Source organism: Cinclus cinclus, chromosome 1 (genome assembly GCF_963662255.1).
Source record: "Cinclus cinclus chromosome 1, bCinCin1.1, whole genome shotgun sequence".
NCBI classification, from domain to species: Eukaryota; Metazoa; Chordata; class Aves; order Passeriformes; family Cinclidae; genus Cinclus; species Cinclus cinclus.
In genome coordinates, this window is record NC_085046.1 from 16,992,152 (window position 1) to 17,011,187 (window position 19,036).

The window sequence follows — 19,036 nt, forward strand, 5'->3', positions numbered from 1 at the left end:
GGCTAATTCTTTCATTCACATTCAGGGAATGAATGCGGTTTCCTGGGATAGCACACAGATACCAGAGCCAGGAGAGACTCAGAGACACCCAGAGGCTGAGAAAACAGGGCAGCAAAACAAGTAATGAGATGCTAACAGACACAATCAGGGAAGAAGAGAGTGCTCAGTCAGTCCCCAGCCAGCAGACATGTTCTTACTGCGATTTAATGCAGTGCACGCATCTTACTTTTCTGCCTTCATGTTGAAAGGTATTTTGAAGGGTGATGAGAAGACTAGTGAATATGACTTAATTCATTTCAAACCAAGAAATACGTTATGGAATTTCCACTATTACAAGTTTTAAAATAAGAAATTGGTGCAGGCTACAGTAACCTTTGGAACAAAAACAAGTACTAAAACCCAGGGATAAATGTACTCTAACAAACTTTAATGCAGCATTTTTGACACCTAATAATGAAAACATTTTCTTTTCCCAGATAATCATCACAAAACCTTCCTGGAACTAAACTCGACTGGAAGTCTATCTGTTTTACCAATCCATAAATATGATGTTTTTTTCATCCCACATTAGATAATCTGGAAACAATTTTCTGCTTCAAAAGATATTATGGCAACACAGAGCTGATCTTGTCCTTTGACATGAAATCTAGGAAAGTATGTTGTTAAGAGGGAGAGGGATGTTCCAAGATAGGAGATGATGAAAAACGAATGAAATACTGGAATCAATTGCACAGAACACATTATTTTTCATATGGTAAAAACATTAAGCATGTGAAAAATCTACATGTGCTCTGGAGTTACTGTGTTAGAAACCAGGCAGATTTTTCCTGTAATCATTTCACTGTAATACCCAGACTTGTTATGGCCGTTAGCACCAAACATTTCAAAAACAGGTGTCTGAAAGAAGGTGCCTTTTAGACATTAAATAAAACAACCTGATTTTTGGAGATGGTCGGACTGAAGGTGGTGGGAGGCAGCACGTTCCAGCATGGGCAGGGAGGGATGCCTGGTGGTGGGGCTGTAACCTGGGTTGACATGGCTGGAGGGCTGGTGGCCCAGTTGTGTCACCACAATGTCCTAGAGGAGCATGGACAGGATCTGCAGTGGACCCCTTTGCCTCCAACTTTCCTTGTGAAGGGCTGGAGCAGCCTCTGCTCCAGGAAGGAGAAAAAAGTATTTTCCTCAGGCTGTGCCAGACCAGAGTCTATCAGGGATGCTAGCACTGCCATGACAAAAACTGAGTGTTTTTGGTTCTCAGCATTGTGTTTTCTACCCCTCGCTGTGCTCACTGCTGTGGAGAGGGAAGGTGGGAACAGCCTGTCCCAGGAGCTGTGCCTGCACAGGGCAGGCCAGAGTCCCACGAATGGACTGGCCAGGGTTCCCAGGATGAGACAGGCTGGCACTTCAGTGACATGGGAAAGACCAGGGTATCCAGGATGGGATAGACTGGCACTCCAGTGACAGGGGAAAGACCAAGGCTCCCACGGCACAGAACAGGCTGGCACTCCAGTGACACAGGGCAGGCTGGAATGTGGAGCACTAGGATAGAGGGTCAGGCAGAACAGAACAAGGTGGTGCCTCTGCTTGCTGCCACCAGAAGGGCGGTAGCCCAAGAAGACCCAACCCGTCTCTGCTCCCAGATTAATTTCCCAGATAAAACTGCATCTCTCCACCACCCAGGAAGAGCAGGGAGGGTCCCTTTTACAGCAGTTGGGAAAGAAATAGCTATTTTATCAGCCCAAGCACAGAAAGGCATGGTTTCACATTGTTCTCCTGTGAATGCTAGGAGAGTCAGAGGTGGCAGCATGGTGGGGGAGGAAAGGAGGGGACAGGGTCAGAAGTGACGCCCAGCAGAACTCTGTCAGACTTGGCTTTGGCTTCTCACAGACCTTGGCCAGAAGGCAGGGACAGGCCACTTGCCAGCCCTCTGCTCCCCAGCAGCCCAGGCCACAGCTCTGGCCCTGGGTATGTCCAGGAACTGGGGCCCTGCCTTAGCATCTTGCTCTCCAAATTCTGCAAATCCAAAGCAAACCCTTGCTTCTCTGGGGACCTGATACAAATTTCATCATCAGATTTCCTCCTTACAGCTTCACTGATTTTCCATGTTACTCCTTCTACTGCATTAAGTGGAAGTAATTCCAAGAAGGGATATTGCTGAATTGGTATCCACTTGTCACAGCAATGCTATTTGACATGTTACTTGCATGTTACTTCCCTTTCCTGGGGACATCTTTAATATTCACATCACTGAGAAGATACTTCATATACACGCAGAATAAAACTAGTCTGTGTAACTGTTCATTCACATTCCTGTCTAACCCCAGGCTGTGCACCACATCACCCAAAACAGATGTACTCTGCACCATGAACTAACTGGCACACCTTCCTGGAGAAAAAAATTTCAGCAACTTCTTATTTTACAGTTAAGCTCCAAATGAAGCAATGTAAAGGGGGTCAGGGACAGAGAAATACTAATGTCTTTCTATATTATCCTATGATAGAAATGTGTCATTTCATTACAGTTTTTGTTTTTTTTTTAACCTCACTGGGAAAAGAAAGGAAACAAGAGTAAACTGTCTTTCCCAATGGCTTTCCTAGAATCAAGTGAAGGTGTCATAGATTTCATTGCAAATTCCCCCAAAATAGATGAGTGGGTGTGCTGGAAGGGTGGGAACCAAAGATCATCAGAATTCTTCTGTGTTCTGCTTTCTTCCCACAGAAAGATTCACACAGGTGAATATTTCAGTCCTCTCAGGAGAAGATTAAACTCAAACCTTCCACATCTTGAAGCTAAAGGGGAAAAAGAAGCTCTGAAGCACACCAGATGTTACATTATTTTACAACTCTTATCCCAAGACCCTGCATGTCATCTTCCTACAAACAGTTCCTCTAACAGAAGGGAGACAAAACACAGTTTACCTTTCCTCCATCCTGTATTGGTCATTTGACTTCATTTTTTCTGCCTGGTTATTCAACACCTTTCACAGAGGAATATGCAGTTTTGGCCCTGTGGAAAGTGTCTAAGAGAGTGTATTTGTAAAGTCCTCTTTATAAAATGCTCCGTGCATTTGTCTCACTGTTCATGACTTTACAAAGTAAGGTCATTTCTCCTAATGCACGGAGTCCATCCATACTTCAACATATCAAACAATAAAGTGGTTTTGTGGAGGGAACAATATCTAACAATCTACACATGGCCATTACACTTTAGTCTTGAACTGCAAGCTGTGAGCCAATGATGTGATCACATTTTTTGCTCAATCCAACTATCACCTTGTCTCACTAGTATGGCATAAAAAGGACGAAAGTTGTGTTCAGGCAGAAGAGAACCACAGTACAACTCGAAAATGCTTTCAGAGGAGAAGTATTCTATAGAGTTATCTTGCTGCTTTAGAATAGGAACATTTATTAGATACATATTTAGCATTATCAAATAATCTATAATTTTGCTATATGTTATAAATGCTAAGATTTTAAGTTAAACAGCATTTAATTTAGTGCACTTTTGGATAAACAGCTTCTTTTCCAATTTATCAACATTTAAACATCGGCTTTGCCTGGAGTAACTTCCAGAAATGTCCCACAAGTTACATAAATGAGCCATCCAAAAATATGACACCAAATCACTGTTTAAACAACTCATGCTCACACACAAAAACTTACTCATTCTTCCAGCAGACCACAGATTTAAGAGATGATGACCCTTTGAAGATGAACTGCTGTAACCTGTTATAATTTCTAATATTTTTCTGCACATGAATACTAACATACTTTATTACTTTAAATCTCCATGAATTTGTTTCTTCTCACTGTTGTAAAGGAGCTTTATATGGGACTCTTCTGGTAAATGGATTAACTGTGAGAATTTTGTCAATGCTTTATACCACAGAACAAGTTATCTTGGAAATAGCCAAGGTAAAACAGTTACAAGAAAGCAGTACATCAAGCAATTAAATCCCCCTCAACTCTTCCTTAAATAACAGGCTTTTTGAAACTGGCTTCCATGGTGTCAAATTAAAATGGGAAACTCCAGTAGAAGAGTTCAGAAATGCCAGTTTTCATCTCTTGTATATCCAGATCTCCTGCAGTTAATGTTCCAAAGGTAATGGAACCATTTTCTTCAACAAAACCAGGATACAGTCAATAATAGGTCTTATCTGTTTTAGGTACCAAACATAGCCTGATAAAGTACAGAGATATCCCAGTTCAGCCTTGGACTGCAAAATGGAAGGAGAATTGAGATGGGAAGAGAGATTTACTTTCACTTCTGACATTGTCACTATCCCTTTCAATCTTCCCCCTGATTTATCCTTAAACTTGCTTTGTCCTGAGGTTGTGACAATTCTACTTTGAGGAAATTTCCATAAAGTCATGACACAAGAGATGTTTTCTTTGCTCTCAGCATACTCCACTAGGGATTAAAGCAACAAGAGTGCTGAGATGATGGGTTTGGTGCCTGCAGGGGCCTCAGCCTGCTCCTGAATGAGTCAGGATGGGGAGTCTCTTGTGCCACAGTGCAGAGATGAAAAAGAGCTCTCTCCTCAATAGCTTCAAGGCTAAGAGTTTCTCTGTCTGCCCACAGCTGAGACCTCTGCATGCAGGCTGACTGAACACACTGCCATGTGCTTTCTTTTGCCTGGTTTTCAGCCTCTTGGCATCAGCAAGTGGATTACACACACAACAGAGTAGCCTACACCTCATTTTACCATGCCTGGAAGAGAATGAATTCAGCCTTATCTCTACAATCCCAGAAATATTCCTTCTCACAGAAGCAAGCTCATACTGTTTATGAGTGGAAACTCTTAAGTCCTACACAACAAGGTAGGGGATGCCATTCTGCCATTATGTACATCACCCCTCAGGTATCCATAACAACCTTTTAACAATTCAGTCCCTGCTGAAGCAGGAAAAGAGCACCTCAACATGGATAACCTCTTGTTTAGTTTAGCATGGCTTAAACAGTGTTTGCTTCCAAAGTTTATGAAATTATTATAAAGCTAAATTAAAGATTAGAGCCTTTTGTGTTTGTAGGACTCAAACTCAATTCTTAATATTGCAGTGGCTAGAAAACACACCAATTTACATGAATTGCATTTGATATTTACAATTATTTTTAGAAAGTCACACTTCCTCAAGGTTAAAAAACCCACAACCCATAAAGAAAGCTTTCAAAATTATTCTTTCAGTGCCATGTGAGTAATAAACACCCTGCTGAATTGTAAGGACATGTATTTATTTGGAAGTGCAATTATGCAAAAGCTGTTTTCTTCCTTGTTAATATATTCTGCGACCAGGATTAAAACTCCTGGTGTAAAACTCCGTCTTAAGGAGCTGTAGAACTATCTGTGTAGTTTATCCATTCAAAAACAAACACCCTTGTGCTTGTGTAGCTGAGTGAAAAACTGAGATGCCCAGAGAGAAGACAGAAAATTGTACAAACTAAGAGGTTTTTGGTGTCCTCCCTTATTTTCAATTCCCATAATAAACTTTGTAAAATTTTCAATCTGTAAATGGATTAAAATTGGCAAATTTCCTAGATGTAATTGTTGTAGCTTGGAATGAAATTTCAGATACCTGCAACTTTCTCTTGGAAACAGACAACACAAAAATCCGATTTCACTGACCTTGGATTATAACATGCCCTACCTTGCACTCCTATGTCATAACTACCAAGCTACAAGCCTGTAATTTTTTGTGGGTGCCTGTTTTTCTTTATATTCTTCCATTTTCCCCACCAGTGGATCTCATGACCCACTTTTTTTTCTGGCCAAGCATGGTAAGCGGAAACTAATTATTGAGCAAGTTGCTCAGATAGAGGGGAAGCCTAGGGACTATATGAAACTCCCTATCTTCGCAGTGGTTAAGGCAATCAGCAGTTACCTTTGGCCTCTGTGAGCTCAGCATTCTCCAGCTATTCATCTTCACTTCCCTAAAGAACTCTATAAAAGTTAACAGCACAAACAATATGCTAGAGATTAGCACAACTCATAGAAATACACAGCAAGTGCCTGGCAGTGTAAAGATTTTTCTCTCCCAGGGCAGGGTCTAAAGCAGAGAAGCCTTCACAAACCTTTGTGTAAATCTGATCCTTAAATAGACATGACAGATCATTGTCATCACTGCCATCACACAAAAGTTAACAACAGTCAGGTCACCAACTACTTGTGATGCTGGAAAAATCATTGGGAACAGTATTCATGTTTCAATTTCTTCCCTGGGATAGACTTGCTTTTCTTAGCAGTTTTCCCTCAAGGAAGATTATTGTAAACAACTGTCCTATTTTTATGCAAATTCATGTTTTGCAGGAGATAAGACAGCAATGATAAATTCTTCCCATTTCCTAACACTAGATGAGAAAAACTTCACTCCATAAAGAACCAAAATGGTAATATCAGAGTGTCATTCTTAAGGGGGGTGAAATATATTCCCTTATTAACAGGAACAGAACATCATTTGTTCTTGTAACATGATCTGGCTGTCTGCAAAGAAAAATCCCAGTTAATCATTTTATTTTATTATATTTTTTCCAGTGACTGAAATTTACACAAATGAAAATAACTAGGGATTCATCATGGGTTGACAATACTTTCAAATTAATAATGGATGGTGTCACATCTCCTCTAAATTACTAACTACCTTGACAGACAGCTAATAAACACTGCAGCCGGGTGCAGCAGTCTAGTACACATTACATTGTCCCCTGAGTCTTAAACGACAAAGGATGTGCAGATTAGGAACGTTTCTTATTTGCATAAATTAAGACCCTGCTCTGCCTTACCTTGTCTCCTTGTCTTTGGGCATGGTGGGTGACCCATAGCCAAAAGCCTGCTTGTCCACGGGAGAGGGCATTGCCTCGGCCATGCCCGGGAGGCCGACAGCACTCCGTGCTTTTGCGTCCACAAACACAGGTGGTCCTGGCTCCTTTTTGAAGGACTGGCGGCTGGGGGAAGACCTGTCAGGCTGGATGGTGTGGGCGGGAATGTGAGAGCCATGGTGAGGATGAATATCAATCATTCTCATGTCAGCCACCCTGTGGGGTGAGGCTGGAGGTGTTTTAGAGCCAAGAGTAGGCAAATGGCTCTCCGGGTACTTCCTTGACTTTTGTCTGTACAAGGACTGCTCCAGCATTTCAGGCTGCAGAGAGGGGTTGCAGTAAGTGCTCGATGACCTCATGGCACCGCGATGGTAAGCGACAATGTGGTCGGGGACATCGAGGGGATGTGCGGAGTGTGGTGCAGCCACGCTCATCCTCCCCTCGTGAAACAAGTAGGGGTCACCGTACAGACTTTCATTTCGCATCAAGGTAAGGTTCTTGTTACTCATGTCCTCATCTGGCTTCACGTCCCGTCTCTCCAAAATGGCGCTGGGGCTGGGCGATATGGAGCGCGAGGCTGGCACGCTGGACAGCCGGTCCCTGGGAATGGTGGCATTGCCTGGCACACCCACGGGCCGGCCCCCACCATAAGGAATCCTGGACGGAGAGGGAGGCATGGAGTGGGGCACTGGGGTGGAGGGTGGAGAGCTGGGCATCGCATGAAGAGGGTGTGTGGCAGATCCAGGGCGGGAACCACTTGGGCCATCTCGTCCCATATAAGCAGTTTCCCTCTGCATCTGGAAGGAAAAGGAAAAACACCTCAGATATAAAATTACTGAATGAGCAAAACATGATGTGGGTTGTCTACAGAAATTAGGAAATAAAAACAAACCCTCGAGACAAAATAATTTTACATCTGCATAATTAAAACACTTTGGGACCTTAGTGCATAACAAAAATAACAACTATAAACAGCAATAAAATGGGCTGTATGTTAAAGGAATATGAGAGGTTTAAAAATGCTTTTACTTATGCAAATACCATCTCACCCTAATCTGATATTCACAGCTACTGAAGCTGAAATCAGGGGTTGTGGTACCAGGTGTTCCATGTACATGTAGCCAGTGACAGACTTAAACAGTTTATTGATCAGACACATAGGCTAGAGTTCACTGATTAAAAACCAGGATAAAAATGCTGATGCTCTGGCATCACAAACATACCTGAAGTCCTTAGACAAGAAAAGTAAGTATTACAACTAATTGGTCATTTTCTTCAGTGTAGAATTTAAGCGTTTGCTAATGACTTGATGTGGTCTTTATTACACAAAGGATACAAAAAGTATAGGAGAAAAACACACACATTTATTGACTATAACACAGTCAACTTCTATGAAAACAGTCTGACCCTATATAATGTGTCACTGAAAAGATAAGAGTGATTCAGACGGTTTGTGGAGCACATGCACAGAAAGTCATAGATCATTTTATCACAGTTTTGTAAGCAGCAGCAGTAAGGAATGAGCAAGCAAGGAAAAGAAAGGAGAAACTTCCACATCAAATGTATTAGTGCTTTGTTAAGAGACCTTGGCAAAAAATCTCCAATGGATACATGTGCTTTCAAGAGTGTAGAATCTCACTGTGCCCAGCCATGACCCCTGTAGATGGCTGAACACTGTCAATGACAGACAGGAGAAATTTACCCTCTAGAAAGCATCAGACGCCTGCTCTGGTGCCCTTGGGGTAAAGTGGATGAACAGGGAGATTAAAAAGTCATCTGAGGACTAACTACATAAGAAAAAAATTACAATTTCTAAAATTCATGCTGACAATTTCATTTTCCTGTTCCATCACCTACAAGGATTGTAGAAAACTCAGTATCACAAAGCCTGACTCCACATTCCTAAAGTTACAGAGCACAAAATAATGTACAGTGGATGTTGTTGATCTGAAATCTACACAATTTTTCTCCCCTCTCACTCCTTGCTTTGATAATGTGACTGGATCATTGCAGTTACAGTGATCCATGGCAGTTGAAGCAACAGATTATTCCTGCACCACCACAGGTTTTTCACTGTTAAGGGAATTGCAGTGTCAGTATATAAACAAACAATAGTTGTTCTTATCACAGCAGGTTCTGCACTCAGGAATTAGAAATGACGTTCCCCAGGGCCAGAGATCAACAGCTTGGAGTATCAGGTATTAGAAAGGAGAAAGGAGATAACCTGATTGTGGCCACAGCAATAATAAGTAAATGTAACAGAACAAAGGTGTGTACTGGGATGGGTCATGAGCCAGACAAAAATTATGAAGCCAAACAGGAACATGGCATAATTTTTTCATTTGCACAGAGAATTCATCTAGTCTGAAATTTTAAATATGATGTAATTAAAACATAATTAAATAGTATTAATCACTTCTTAACAGGGAATTCAACATAGCGTTCTATTGGCTTGAAGAAACACTGCAACATATTAAGTTGTATTGTGTGTACTGACTCTGGCCCTGGGCCAGCAGAACAAAATGACTCCTACTGACTTGAGCAGCTTTGGGATCATGTCCTCAGGGACAGGCAGATACAGACGGTTTACACCATAAGAAGAATCCAGAGAAAGAAAATCATCCTAGATTTCTACTGTATAAGCTACACAATGCCCTGTTAAGTTGCTTCAGATAAAGCTACAACATATAGAATAGTATCTGTCGAAGAAACTATAGCCACTAGGATATGCTGGGGTGCAGTGAGAGGAAAATTCCAATGTTACATTGCAGAGAGGAGAAAATTTCCATGGGAAGACTTGAAAGCAGTGGGTTTAATTTCCCCTAACTTCTGGACTTCATATTCCTGTATATGCTCATTCACTTCTCCTAAGTCAAAGTAATCAGTCAAAGAAAAATTCCGGTTTTCCACCATAACATCATTTAGATGGAATACTTTGAGATGGAAAATAATCTGAATATGGGACTGAATTATTGCTCAAAATCTTGTGTCTGAGTACTGCTGTATGTAACATTATTTACTTTTGCTTTAAAACAGCGTTTGGAGTACAGAGCCTCAACCAAGGCTCCCTTGGGCTGGGCAGGGCACAAACACCTGGGCACCCAACCCCTTTCTGGAAAGCTCACCTACTATTTTAAGCCAGGACTCAGGCCCTGGGTGGAGTGTATCAAAGAGGAGACTGTTGGAGCCAAAGAGTCCAGGGTGCCCAAGAAAGATTCACCAGGGCATGTGGGCTGGGCAGGAACCAGGAGCCAGGGAGCTTTACCGGTGGATTACAGCGTCTTCGACCACATGGTTGCTATTTCCTCTCTTTCTACTTTTCTCTCTTCTCCAGACTCTCCAGACTCTTTGCTAATGGTAAGTTTAAAAATGTGGAGGATGGTCTTTTGCTTCTCATCTGTACCTCTTTGGTGTCATAGTCTAGGTACACCAAAGAAGTACAGATGAGAAGCAAGAAAAGACCATCCTTCACATTTCTTTTTCACCACTCTCTCATTTATAGCCCACTTTCTGTGCTGTTTCTCATCTTCTCTCCTCCACCACAAAACCCCTACGTTGCTCAATAAAACCCCATACTCTTCTACATAGGCTGTCTTAGCCACATGTTCCTGGACTTTGCATGACTCAGTCACAGAGAAAGAGGATACTCAGTTTATCTGAGCTTCTAAATACTGGGTGCTGTCCCACACAATTGCTTTGAGGGCAAAAGGAAGATTTTCTAGTGCAAGCACAGGATCATGTGCTTTTCAACTGCAGCCATATAATACGTTTACCTGAGGGTGGGGCTTTCTTTAGCACGTAGCTCTTCCTTGTTCCTACTGCCTGTAGACCTCACATCATTGAAACGGAAACTTGTCTTATCAATCCTAAGGTTAAAATATGGCAAACAGCTAGCAACCACTTCTGTTTAAAACATTTGAGGGAAAATCACATCACTGAGAATCTTTCACATTCTGTAGTAAAAAAGATTATACCATGTTTAAACATCTCCTGAAGAGGTTTTTGGTCAGTCTAACAAGACTTAAGTCTATAAGATACAGATTTTCCTAATGTTTTTAAAACAGAGTCTCTATATGTTAGAGATGTCTATATGTGTCTGATGTTATATAAAACCAGTTCTGTTCTTTATTTTGAAGCCTGTTGGCACACTGAATAACCTGCTGTATTTTGACAATGTCTACGTGCACAAAGCCAGAAAATAAGTTATCCATTCACCCAAGTGGGCAGAAGGAGCCTTGCTCCGGGTGGCTGGTGCAGAGGACAAGCAGATCTGGTCTCTCTGCAGCCAGGGCATCCAGCACTGAGCCTGCACACACCAGGGCAGTGCCAGCACCCAGCACTGTGCCTGCACACACCAGGGCAGTGCCAGCACCCAGCACTGTGCCTGCACACACCAGGGCAGTGCCAGCACCCAGCACTGAGCCTGCACACACCAGGGCAGTGCCAGCCAGCACCCAGCACTGAACCTGCACACACCAGGGCAGTGCCAGCCAGCACCCAGCACTGAACCTGCACACACCAGGGCAGTGCCAGCACCCAGCACTGAACCTGCACACACCAGGGCAGTGCCAGCCAGCACCCAGCACTGAACCTGCACACACCAGGGCAGTGCCAGCCAGCACCCAGCACTGAACCTGCTGCTGACTCACGAGCACCTCGCCAACCCTGCAGCTCACCGTGCAGCCCGACACCAGACGTACAGCCTGACTCAAGCCCTTATCTGCTGAGATCTCAACATGAAACACGGGCAAAGGGGAAAATAGGCCAGAGTTTCTGACCTGGCAGCCCTTCCCACTGCTGTCCTAGGCCTCCTCTACAACACCAGAGAACACAGCAACTGGCTTTGCCCCAGGATTTTCAGACTGCCAAAATACCTACACAGAGCACGTTCCCAAGATGGAGGTTATCTGTGCAACCTCTCGGAGACACTGGGGAGTTCCCAGCAGACTCCATTAATCACCTCTCAGCTATGTGAAGCTATTACTTTCCTTATTGTCCCTTTGACACCCTGTACTTCCCTGAGGAAAGTGCTCCTATGCTCTGCAAGCTGGCTCACCCAACAGTAAACACAGGACACCTGCAAAAAATGTTACTGAGAGTTTATTATGAAAACACTGCAGAAATAATAAGTGCTGATACAGTACTGATAAATTAAACTGTTTGTTAAGAGATCTTTTATGAAAACTGCTCAACAGAAAAAAATCCCCTGAAAAGTAAGGCAATCCTTCACTTTTCTAATGAGGAAAGACAATTAAAGAACCCTCAATCCAACAACAATAGTACCCATTAGTTTGTTCTCTCTTCATAAAAATAAATTGACAACTTTACTGTACTAGCTGTCCAAACCCCTCAGCTTCACCATTAGTTGCACTATATGATAACACTTCTGTCATGACTGATCTTTCATTCCAGTTGGATTTGGAGAGCTGAAAGCACAAATACACTTTTGGGAAAAAAAAACAAAACAAAAAACAAACCAAGTATTTTTATACAGTTTTAATAGTTCTAAAATAAGATAATTTACAATAAGAAAAAGTGCACTTGAGAATTGCAGAATTGGTAAATGGTTACATGAGAATTTTAAATATCTGTACCAAAACTATTTGTCTGAAGCCAAATCAGACATCACTGAGAGGCTGTCACACTTGTCTGTTCTTGCTTTCTCACAGAATGCCTTCTAGCACCTATAAATTTCCCCATTCTATTGGGTCATTACAGAAAAAAAAAATTATGCTGGTTGCAGTTGTGGGTACCTCCAGCTGCCCCATGCCATATTTGAAATCTTCAAACATATTAGCATAATTTTAGCTGTTTCTGGTCAGAAACTGTTTGATGATACATACTTTCAGCAGACAGCTCTAATCCAAGAGAGCTGAAACATTTTGTAAAAACATCAGTAAAGACCAAATTCGGAAAAAAACACCCAGCGGCTTTCAGTCAACAGTGATTTTATTTCTCAACAGACATCCCTCGAGTGTTACCCTAGAGCTTTGGCCTTCCAGAGTCATAGACCTGGGTCAACTTAGTCAGAGTCTGAACTGGGGTAGTGACCCCAACTCTTCCATGTTCTCTTCAGCAGGGAGGGTGCTTGGTAGTTTGGGGTTACCAAGTAGTGACACACGCTGGGGTTTCAGTGGCCATCACTCCTTGGCAATGCTTCCAGACTAGAAGTTTACTTGGGAATGTAGGCTAAAAATGGGCCCTCAGATGCCCAAAAAAGAGATTTCAGACCATGAAACCTTGCCTAAGTTGGAACCTGGCCTCAGCTGAATCTGGCCCCACAGTACAAGGTTCTAGAATCTGACAGGGTTCACAATTGTTTTTCATAATGGGAACCAGACGCTGGTAAAATAAAACTGATTTCAAATGTTCAAACTTCCAATGAATGGGGAAGTCCAAGACCCAGCTAGCTGTTCTTACCATGTTTCACATATTTCCATTATTTTTTCCTGGATAATTTTCCAGAAAAGGAGTTCAGAGCTCCCTAAGAAATCTTAACACTTATAATTAACTTCCCAGTATTAGCATGCACCTAGGTTTCAGTTTTTTCAGTCCTTTTGTGTAGTTTTGTTATATGCCCAGCTGTAAAATACTCTCTATTGTGGTGAAAGGAGAATTGAGATAAAAGCTCAGAACATCTATGAAAGAGGAACTTCCTCTTTCTAGGGTCTGATTACATATATGGTGGATATGTCAAGAGAATAACTGTATTTTTCTTCTTCCACTTATGCTCTTAATTCTCTGGCTTTTTCTTTCTCTTGATGAGGAACAACACAATCAGTCAGTACAAGATGTTTCTTAGTATGAGCCTGTGACAGTTACTGATGATGAAATCATCTAGTCCTCCAGTTTCTATATTCATAGATTACTTTTTATTTTGGCCAGGGTCAGCTAGCTAGAAGCTGACATGAACAAAACAGGAGAATCGGAAGGTGATGCTCACTATCTTAGAAGGTGGAATTTAGAGGACATAAACATGACCCTCCAAAGAGGAGGCATTCTGAGTGAACCATAACCAAGTGCTGTCACCATACTACTGAATATCACTGTGACATCCTGTCCTCAGATCTTTCTCCCAGTTGTGCAAGTGTACACAGAGGTTATGGCAAAAGCACTATTTGATCCTCAAAATCAGAATTTCTAGGATACCACATTGTGTACTAATATATTGACTCGAAGCTCAGACACACCATCATTTCCCTTGTCATGCCACAGAGCATCAAACACATTCTTAACATTACTGTCCCTTATTTTATACATACATGTTAAATGCACACTTGTGTATGAATCCAATCCCTATAGCAATCCAAATATTTTACCTCAAGCTATTGTACATGTCTCAGTATGTCCTTTTATATCCCTGACTACATAAAAACTTAATTCATACCATATCCTAAAGCTCCCATGGGGAAAACAAAGAATACCTAGTTCACTTTTTACTGAATGTAAAACAGATCCATAAAATTCTAAGCTAACCACAAAACAAATGTAATGGTAATATCAAAACTGATGTTTGATTGCTTCACCTTGCCTGTAAGACAATGTGCAAGCTGAAGATGGATCATGCAAACAAGCAGAGAGGGGGGTTTGCAGACCAAATCCTGCACAGTCTGCTCTTTTGGGCACAATTTCTTCAGCTATCTGGATGCTACCCTAAGTGTTTGTTTTCAAAATTTAAAACACTAACACTCTTACTACACTCTTGGACAACATTGTTGCCTACGGACCAATAAAACAATCCTCGATAAGATCTTTGCATTGAAATAATTAAAGTCACTTACTGTTTCTTAAGGAAATCACTCGAATGGCTACAGCAGTGAGATGAACATTTGGTTCCACTTCTAATAAAGCACTTTTTGTTTTCAGTCTTGAATCTCAATCCTTGGTCTATGGTATAATATTTTGTATATCCATGTCTTCTGCAAAAAGGTTTTGAAACAGGAAAAATGTTCCTTGTTCCCTCTGTTCACAACAGGCCATCTTGCTTTATCCGGTCATCTAAGTAATGCTGTTTCAATAGACTGAAGTACTTTTCCACATGACAAGCCTGCAATTTCTCCTCCCCTTCAAAATTAGTCACTAAATAACCTCCTTGGCATGCCACCCAGTCACAAACTGTGCAACACTATGTGATTCAATCGCTCAATCATTTTTTAATGTGTGCCTATAAGATGCACAGAAAGAGACTAACATTATGGAGTGAACCACAAAAGACACTCACAGAGGGGAAAGCCATAAATAAAATAGTGAGTAACCTCTGTTTCAGTACACAGTGCACTTCAAAGGCAACACTATGAGACCTATACATACTCATTCCCCAACAGGTGAAAAGACCTCCAACTATTTAGCAAACACAGTGGACAGAATTCTAGAAAAAAAATTCAGCAGTTATAAACGTTAGAAGCTTTTCACCTCCTCAGGTTGGTAGTGCCACTGTAGAAAGAAGCACTAGCTCCTCCCGTGGAAGAGCTGTCTACTCATTAACCAGGGACCTGAGCCACTTGGATAGCCTGAACTTCAAGGTCCCCATAAATCAATCCCATAGTCATCTCTGCAGCACACCACACAAGCCATTAGGATTGGTTGTTGGGTTAGATTTGTTTTGTTGTTGGCTTTTTTTTTTTAAGAGGAAACAATAGAGAAGGTAAACACATTTTCAAAAATTAGAACAGAAAGGATGCTTCACTCCCTTCTATCCCCTCACTCGAAAAGACCATAGAATATGGAAATTGTGTCCTTAAAAATACAGCATTTGCCGCCTAAAAGAGATGACACTTAAATATCATAAGGGAAAATCTCATGACACAAACCCTTCCCAGTCCTGCAGTTATCTTCTGTTTTGGGGGGTTGATTCTCTTGCTCTTGATTTGGATTTTTGTCTGATTTTGCTTTTGTGCAAATAAAAAATGGCCTATATCATAATAAATGGCTTTCAAAGGAATAAAAATATAATTTAAGCATATGATCATGAGCTAATATTGCTGTACAGAATCATTCCTAATGGGACATTACAGGAGCAGCATTTCTGTTTCACAGTACTGCTCTCAGTCTCAGCCACTAGTGAAGGAGGCCACATTCATTTTTGCTATGAAATGGCAATTTTACACTAATGTTGGGGGTTGGTAAGCATTACCTTTATGTTACAGAAGAAAGATCAGAGCAGATCTGGTAGCCAAAACTAAAAATCCAGGTTCTACCCCTTACTACTCCCAGCCCAGCATCAAAGAAATCTTCCAGCTTTCTAGACAGCTGCTGTGAATTCTGATTTCTAATATATACCATAAATTTATATGCCATTATTGATCTTGAGTAGAACTTTACAAAATTTATACGTAATGTAATATAAACAGTCTTTTTCAGAAATGTAAAAAAAATGCATTTTGTCTTAAATGCTTACTTTTCAGTTTCCATGCAAAATATTTTAAAACTTTTTCTTTTTAAATATTTGCACAAGCACTATAATGAAGTATTATTATGGCACAGGAACAATGTTAAACCTATTTATTTTTATTTCAAATTTAATCAGTCAAGGCTTGTTTCTTGCAGTGTAGGGGTAAAGCAGTATTTACCATTCAAGCATCTGGTTTATATTTGGCAGGTTTAACTAACCAGTCAAGCATCCCCTTTTAATGAATGGATGTATATACTTGACCTAGTTAAAAAGCTGCTTAGGTTGGCGGACCAACCTGACTCAGAAACATCAAGAGTAAAAAAGCCAAGCAAATTATCCTAGAACACTTTATTGCCACATCTGCTTTTCAGCAGTTGCAGGGAATATTCTTCTATTCATGTTCTTCCTTACAGGCTAACAAACTTGAAGTAAGAAATTATTATGCTAATATGCAGGATAAAAAAGATGACTGTATTTTGCTAAGTTTCTCTGCAATGAATTGCAAGCTGGTAGGCTGCACATTTTCAGTTATTGTACTTTAGCATGACAAAGTATATCCCAGACAGGGATATAGCTAGTTCTCTATACATATGACATTATACTCATGTACTTCTGATGCACACAAAAAGCTTTTCATTAGATTAATTAATCTGTTTTTAATTTTAAAATGTATCAGGCACAACGTCATAAATATTGCACAGTTATATCATTACCAAGGCTGTAATTTAATTTGTAGGTTCCAACAATGCATACAAACAATTCAAGCATCACTTTCCATTTCAATTACTTTATCAGAGCCCTCAAGCATTATCTAGCTTGCCATGTATTATCCCACGTACAATTACTTGCCATATATTTTTTATGAAGTACTCTACAGAACAAGAACTCCTTTTCAGTTAAAGCCCCTGTCTAAACCAAGGGCATGCCCCTAAGAGGCACAACACCCTGTGCTTCATTGAGACCAAGTTTAGGTTAATTTAGGAAGTTTAGGTTAATTTAGGACTTTAAAACCAATGTTAATATCTATGTTAATGATAGGCTCAAGTCACCACAGACCTGTAATGCCAGCCACCTTCCTTTCTTCTTCATCATTAACGATGTTGGACCTTTCCATCGATTTGCTCATTACATAAATTTATTTTCTGCTTGTTTCCTTCATTTTGAAGCAGAAAAAACATTAGCAACTAAACATCAGTAGAACACACAATTATAAAGCCAGAGAATATTTTGAAGTCTACTGTGGGGTATACACATGTGGCCTAGACTTAACTTATGGCTCAATTACTGATCAAAGTTCTTTCTGCTCCTGATAATGGCTCTTTTGGTTCCTATTCCTTTAACAGTACTTTAATGGATGGAAATAATTAAGTAGTTAATGCCTTATAGTGTTATAAACAGCTATTTCCTTGAAAGAAAACAGGGAAGCACTTATGGTGATTGCTGGTCACCAACTTAAGACTTGGTTTTGTTCTCTGCACTCCAGAACAAAGTTCGTGATGGAGTCAATGGGGTTTTGCTCAAATCCAACAAGTTAGTTCAGTCCATCAGAATCCAAATGGAAAGTTTGCTGATGACACCTTTTAGAGCTGAATTATAAAGAAAGCATATTTCCTCCTGTATTTGGGGGTTTGGGGTTAGGATTTTGGGTGTGGATTTGGGGGTTTTTCTTCTAAGGAAGGTCTCACACCACCTCACCAGTCCTATCGCCCACCCAGCTTCTAATTTTGATCCAAGAAACCAACAGTTTGAGAGGACAAAGACCAGTCTGTGGAGTTGTCTGCAGGATCTCCTAACTCTGCTAGACTCATGAAGGCAGCTGGGGAACTGCAATCAGCATCTTTCTTCTCTCTGCTTAGGGTGGCACCATGACAAGGTCAACTTCTATGAAAGGAGAGTGATGCTTAGCTTTGCCTCAAAAACACTCAGCAGAGAAGAAAAAAATGTTACCTCATTCTGATCCTAGTCTCAGTTGCTTCCCCATGGCAAAAACAAGGGAGCAGAACACAGCCCCCAAGCTGCTGTCCTTCACAGCGTCACCCAGGTGACACACAGTGGCATTCAGCCAGGCTGTGCTGCTGCCACTGCTCTCCACTGACCCCAAGAAGCTCTTTCAAATTGGCCTTGACTTTTCCACATCATCTCTCCACTGCCCATGTTTATACCTACAAGGATGTGTGTGGTGTTTCCTTGAAGACTGAAACTCCTACAGAAGCTCTTTGAATTTGAGAGGCCAAGCTAAACAAACAGGGAGGGAACAGAATAGTTCTGGCTGCTTAACACATACTGGATTTGAGATTATGTGCAGACCACACTATCTGTTCCTAAACATGTATATTGTTTGTACTCCCTCTGTTTACTGATTCCTAAGGCACGCAGCGAAACAGATATGCCTTGGAGTAAACACAAGTACCATACAATTCTCTTATAATTATTCCAAACTCCCTAGATCTTACAACATAAATGCAAACAAACAAACAAAAAATCCCCTCACACCACAGAGCACATTACTACTGGCTAGAATGCACCACTGTAAAGAGAACAGGCAGCTCTACAGCTTCACTGCTGGCAAAGCAGCACTCTCACTAGAGCTGCTGGAGCTGGCAGAGTGGACCAACCTGTGCACAAAGCCTTTCAACCAACCCACAGAACAGCATCTGAGCTCCCAAGAGAACACTGTTGTCTTGTAACCTGTGCATTAACATTATGTTTACATACATACATGTATGTTTTCGATACAAGCAGTACAATTTTGACCTATCCTTTGGTGATGGCAGATCAGTATAATCTGAAATCTTTGCTTTTTAGGGATTAAAAAAGTTAAAGGCAAACAA

General features: G+C 41.1%; 1 protein-coding gene across 4 annotated transcripts in view; it reads right to left on the reverse strand.

Moving 5' to 3' along the window:
- The window catches only part of KIAA1217 (KIAA1217 ortholog), a 175,511-nt gene that overhangs the window by 41,133 nt on the left and 115,342 nt on the right, over nt 1-19,036 (reverse strand). For all 4 annotated transcript variants that reach the window (XM_062507346.1, XM_062507353.1, XM_062507362.1 and 1 more), the window contains one exon: nt 6,779-7,611. In XM_062507346.1, the coding sequence (XP_062363330.1) occupies nt 6,779-7,611 (833 nt within the window). Of the gene's footprint in view, nt 1-6,778; nt 7,612-19,036 lie in introns of those variants that run through there.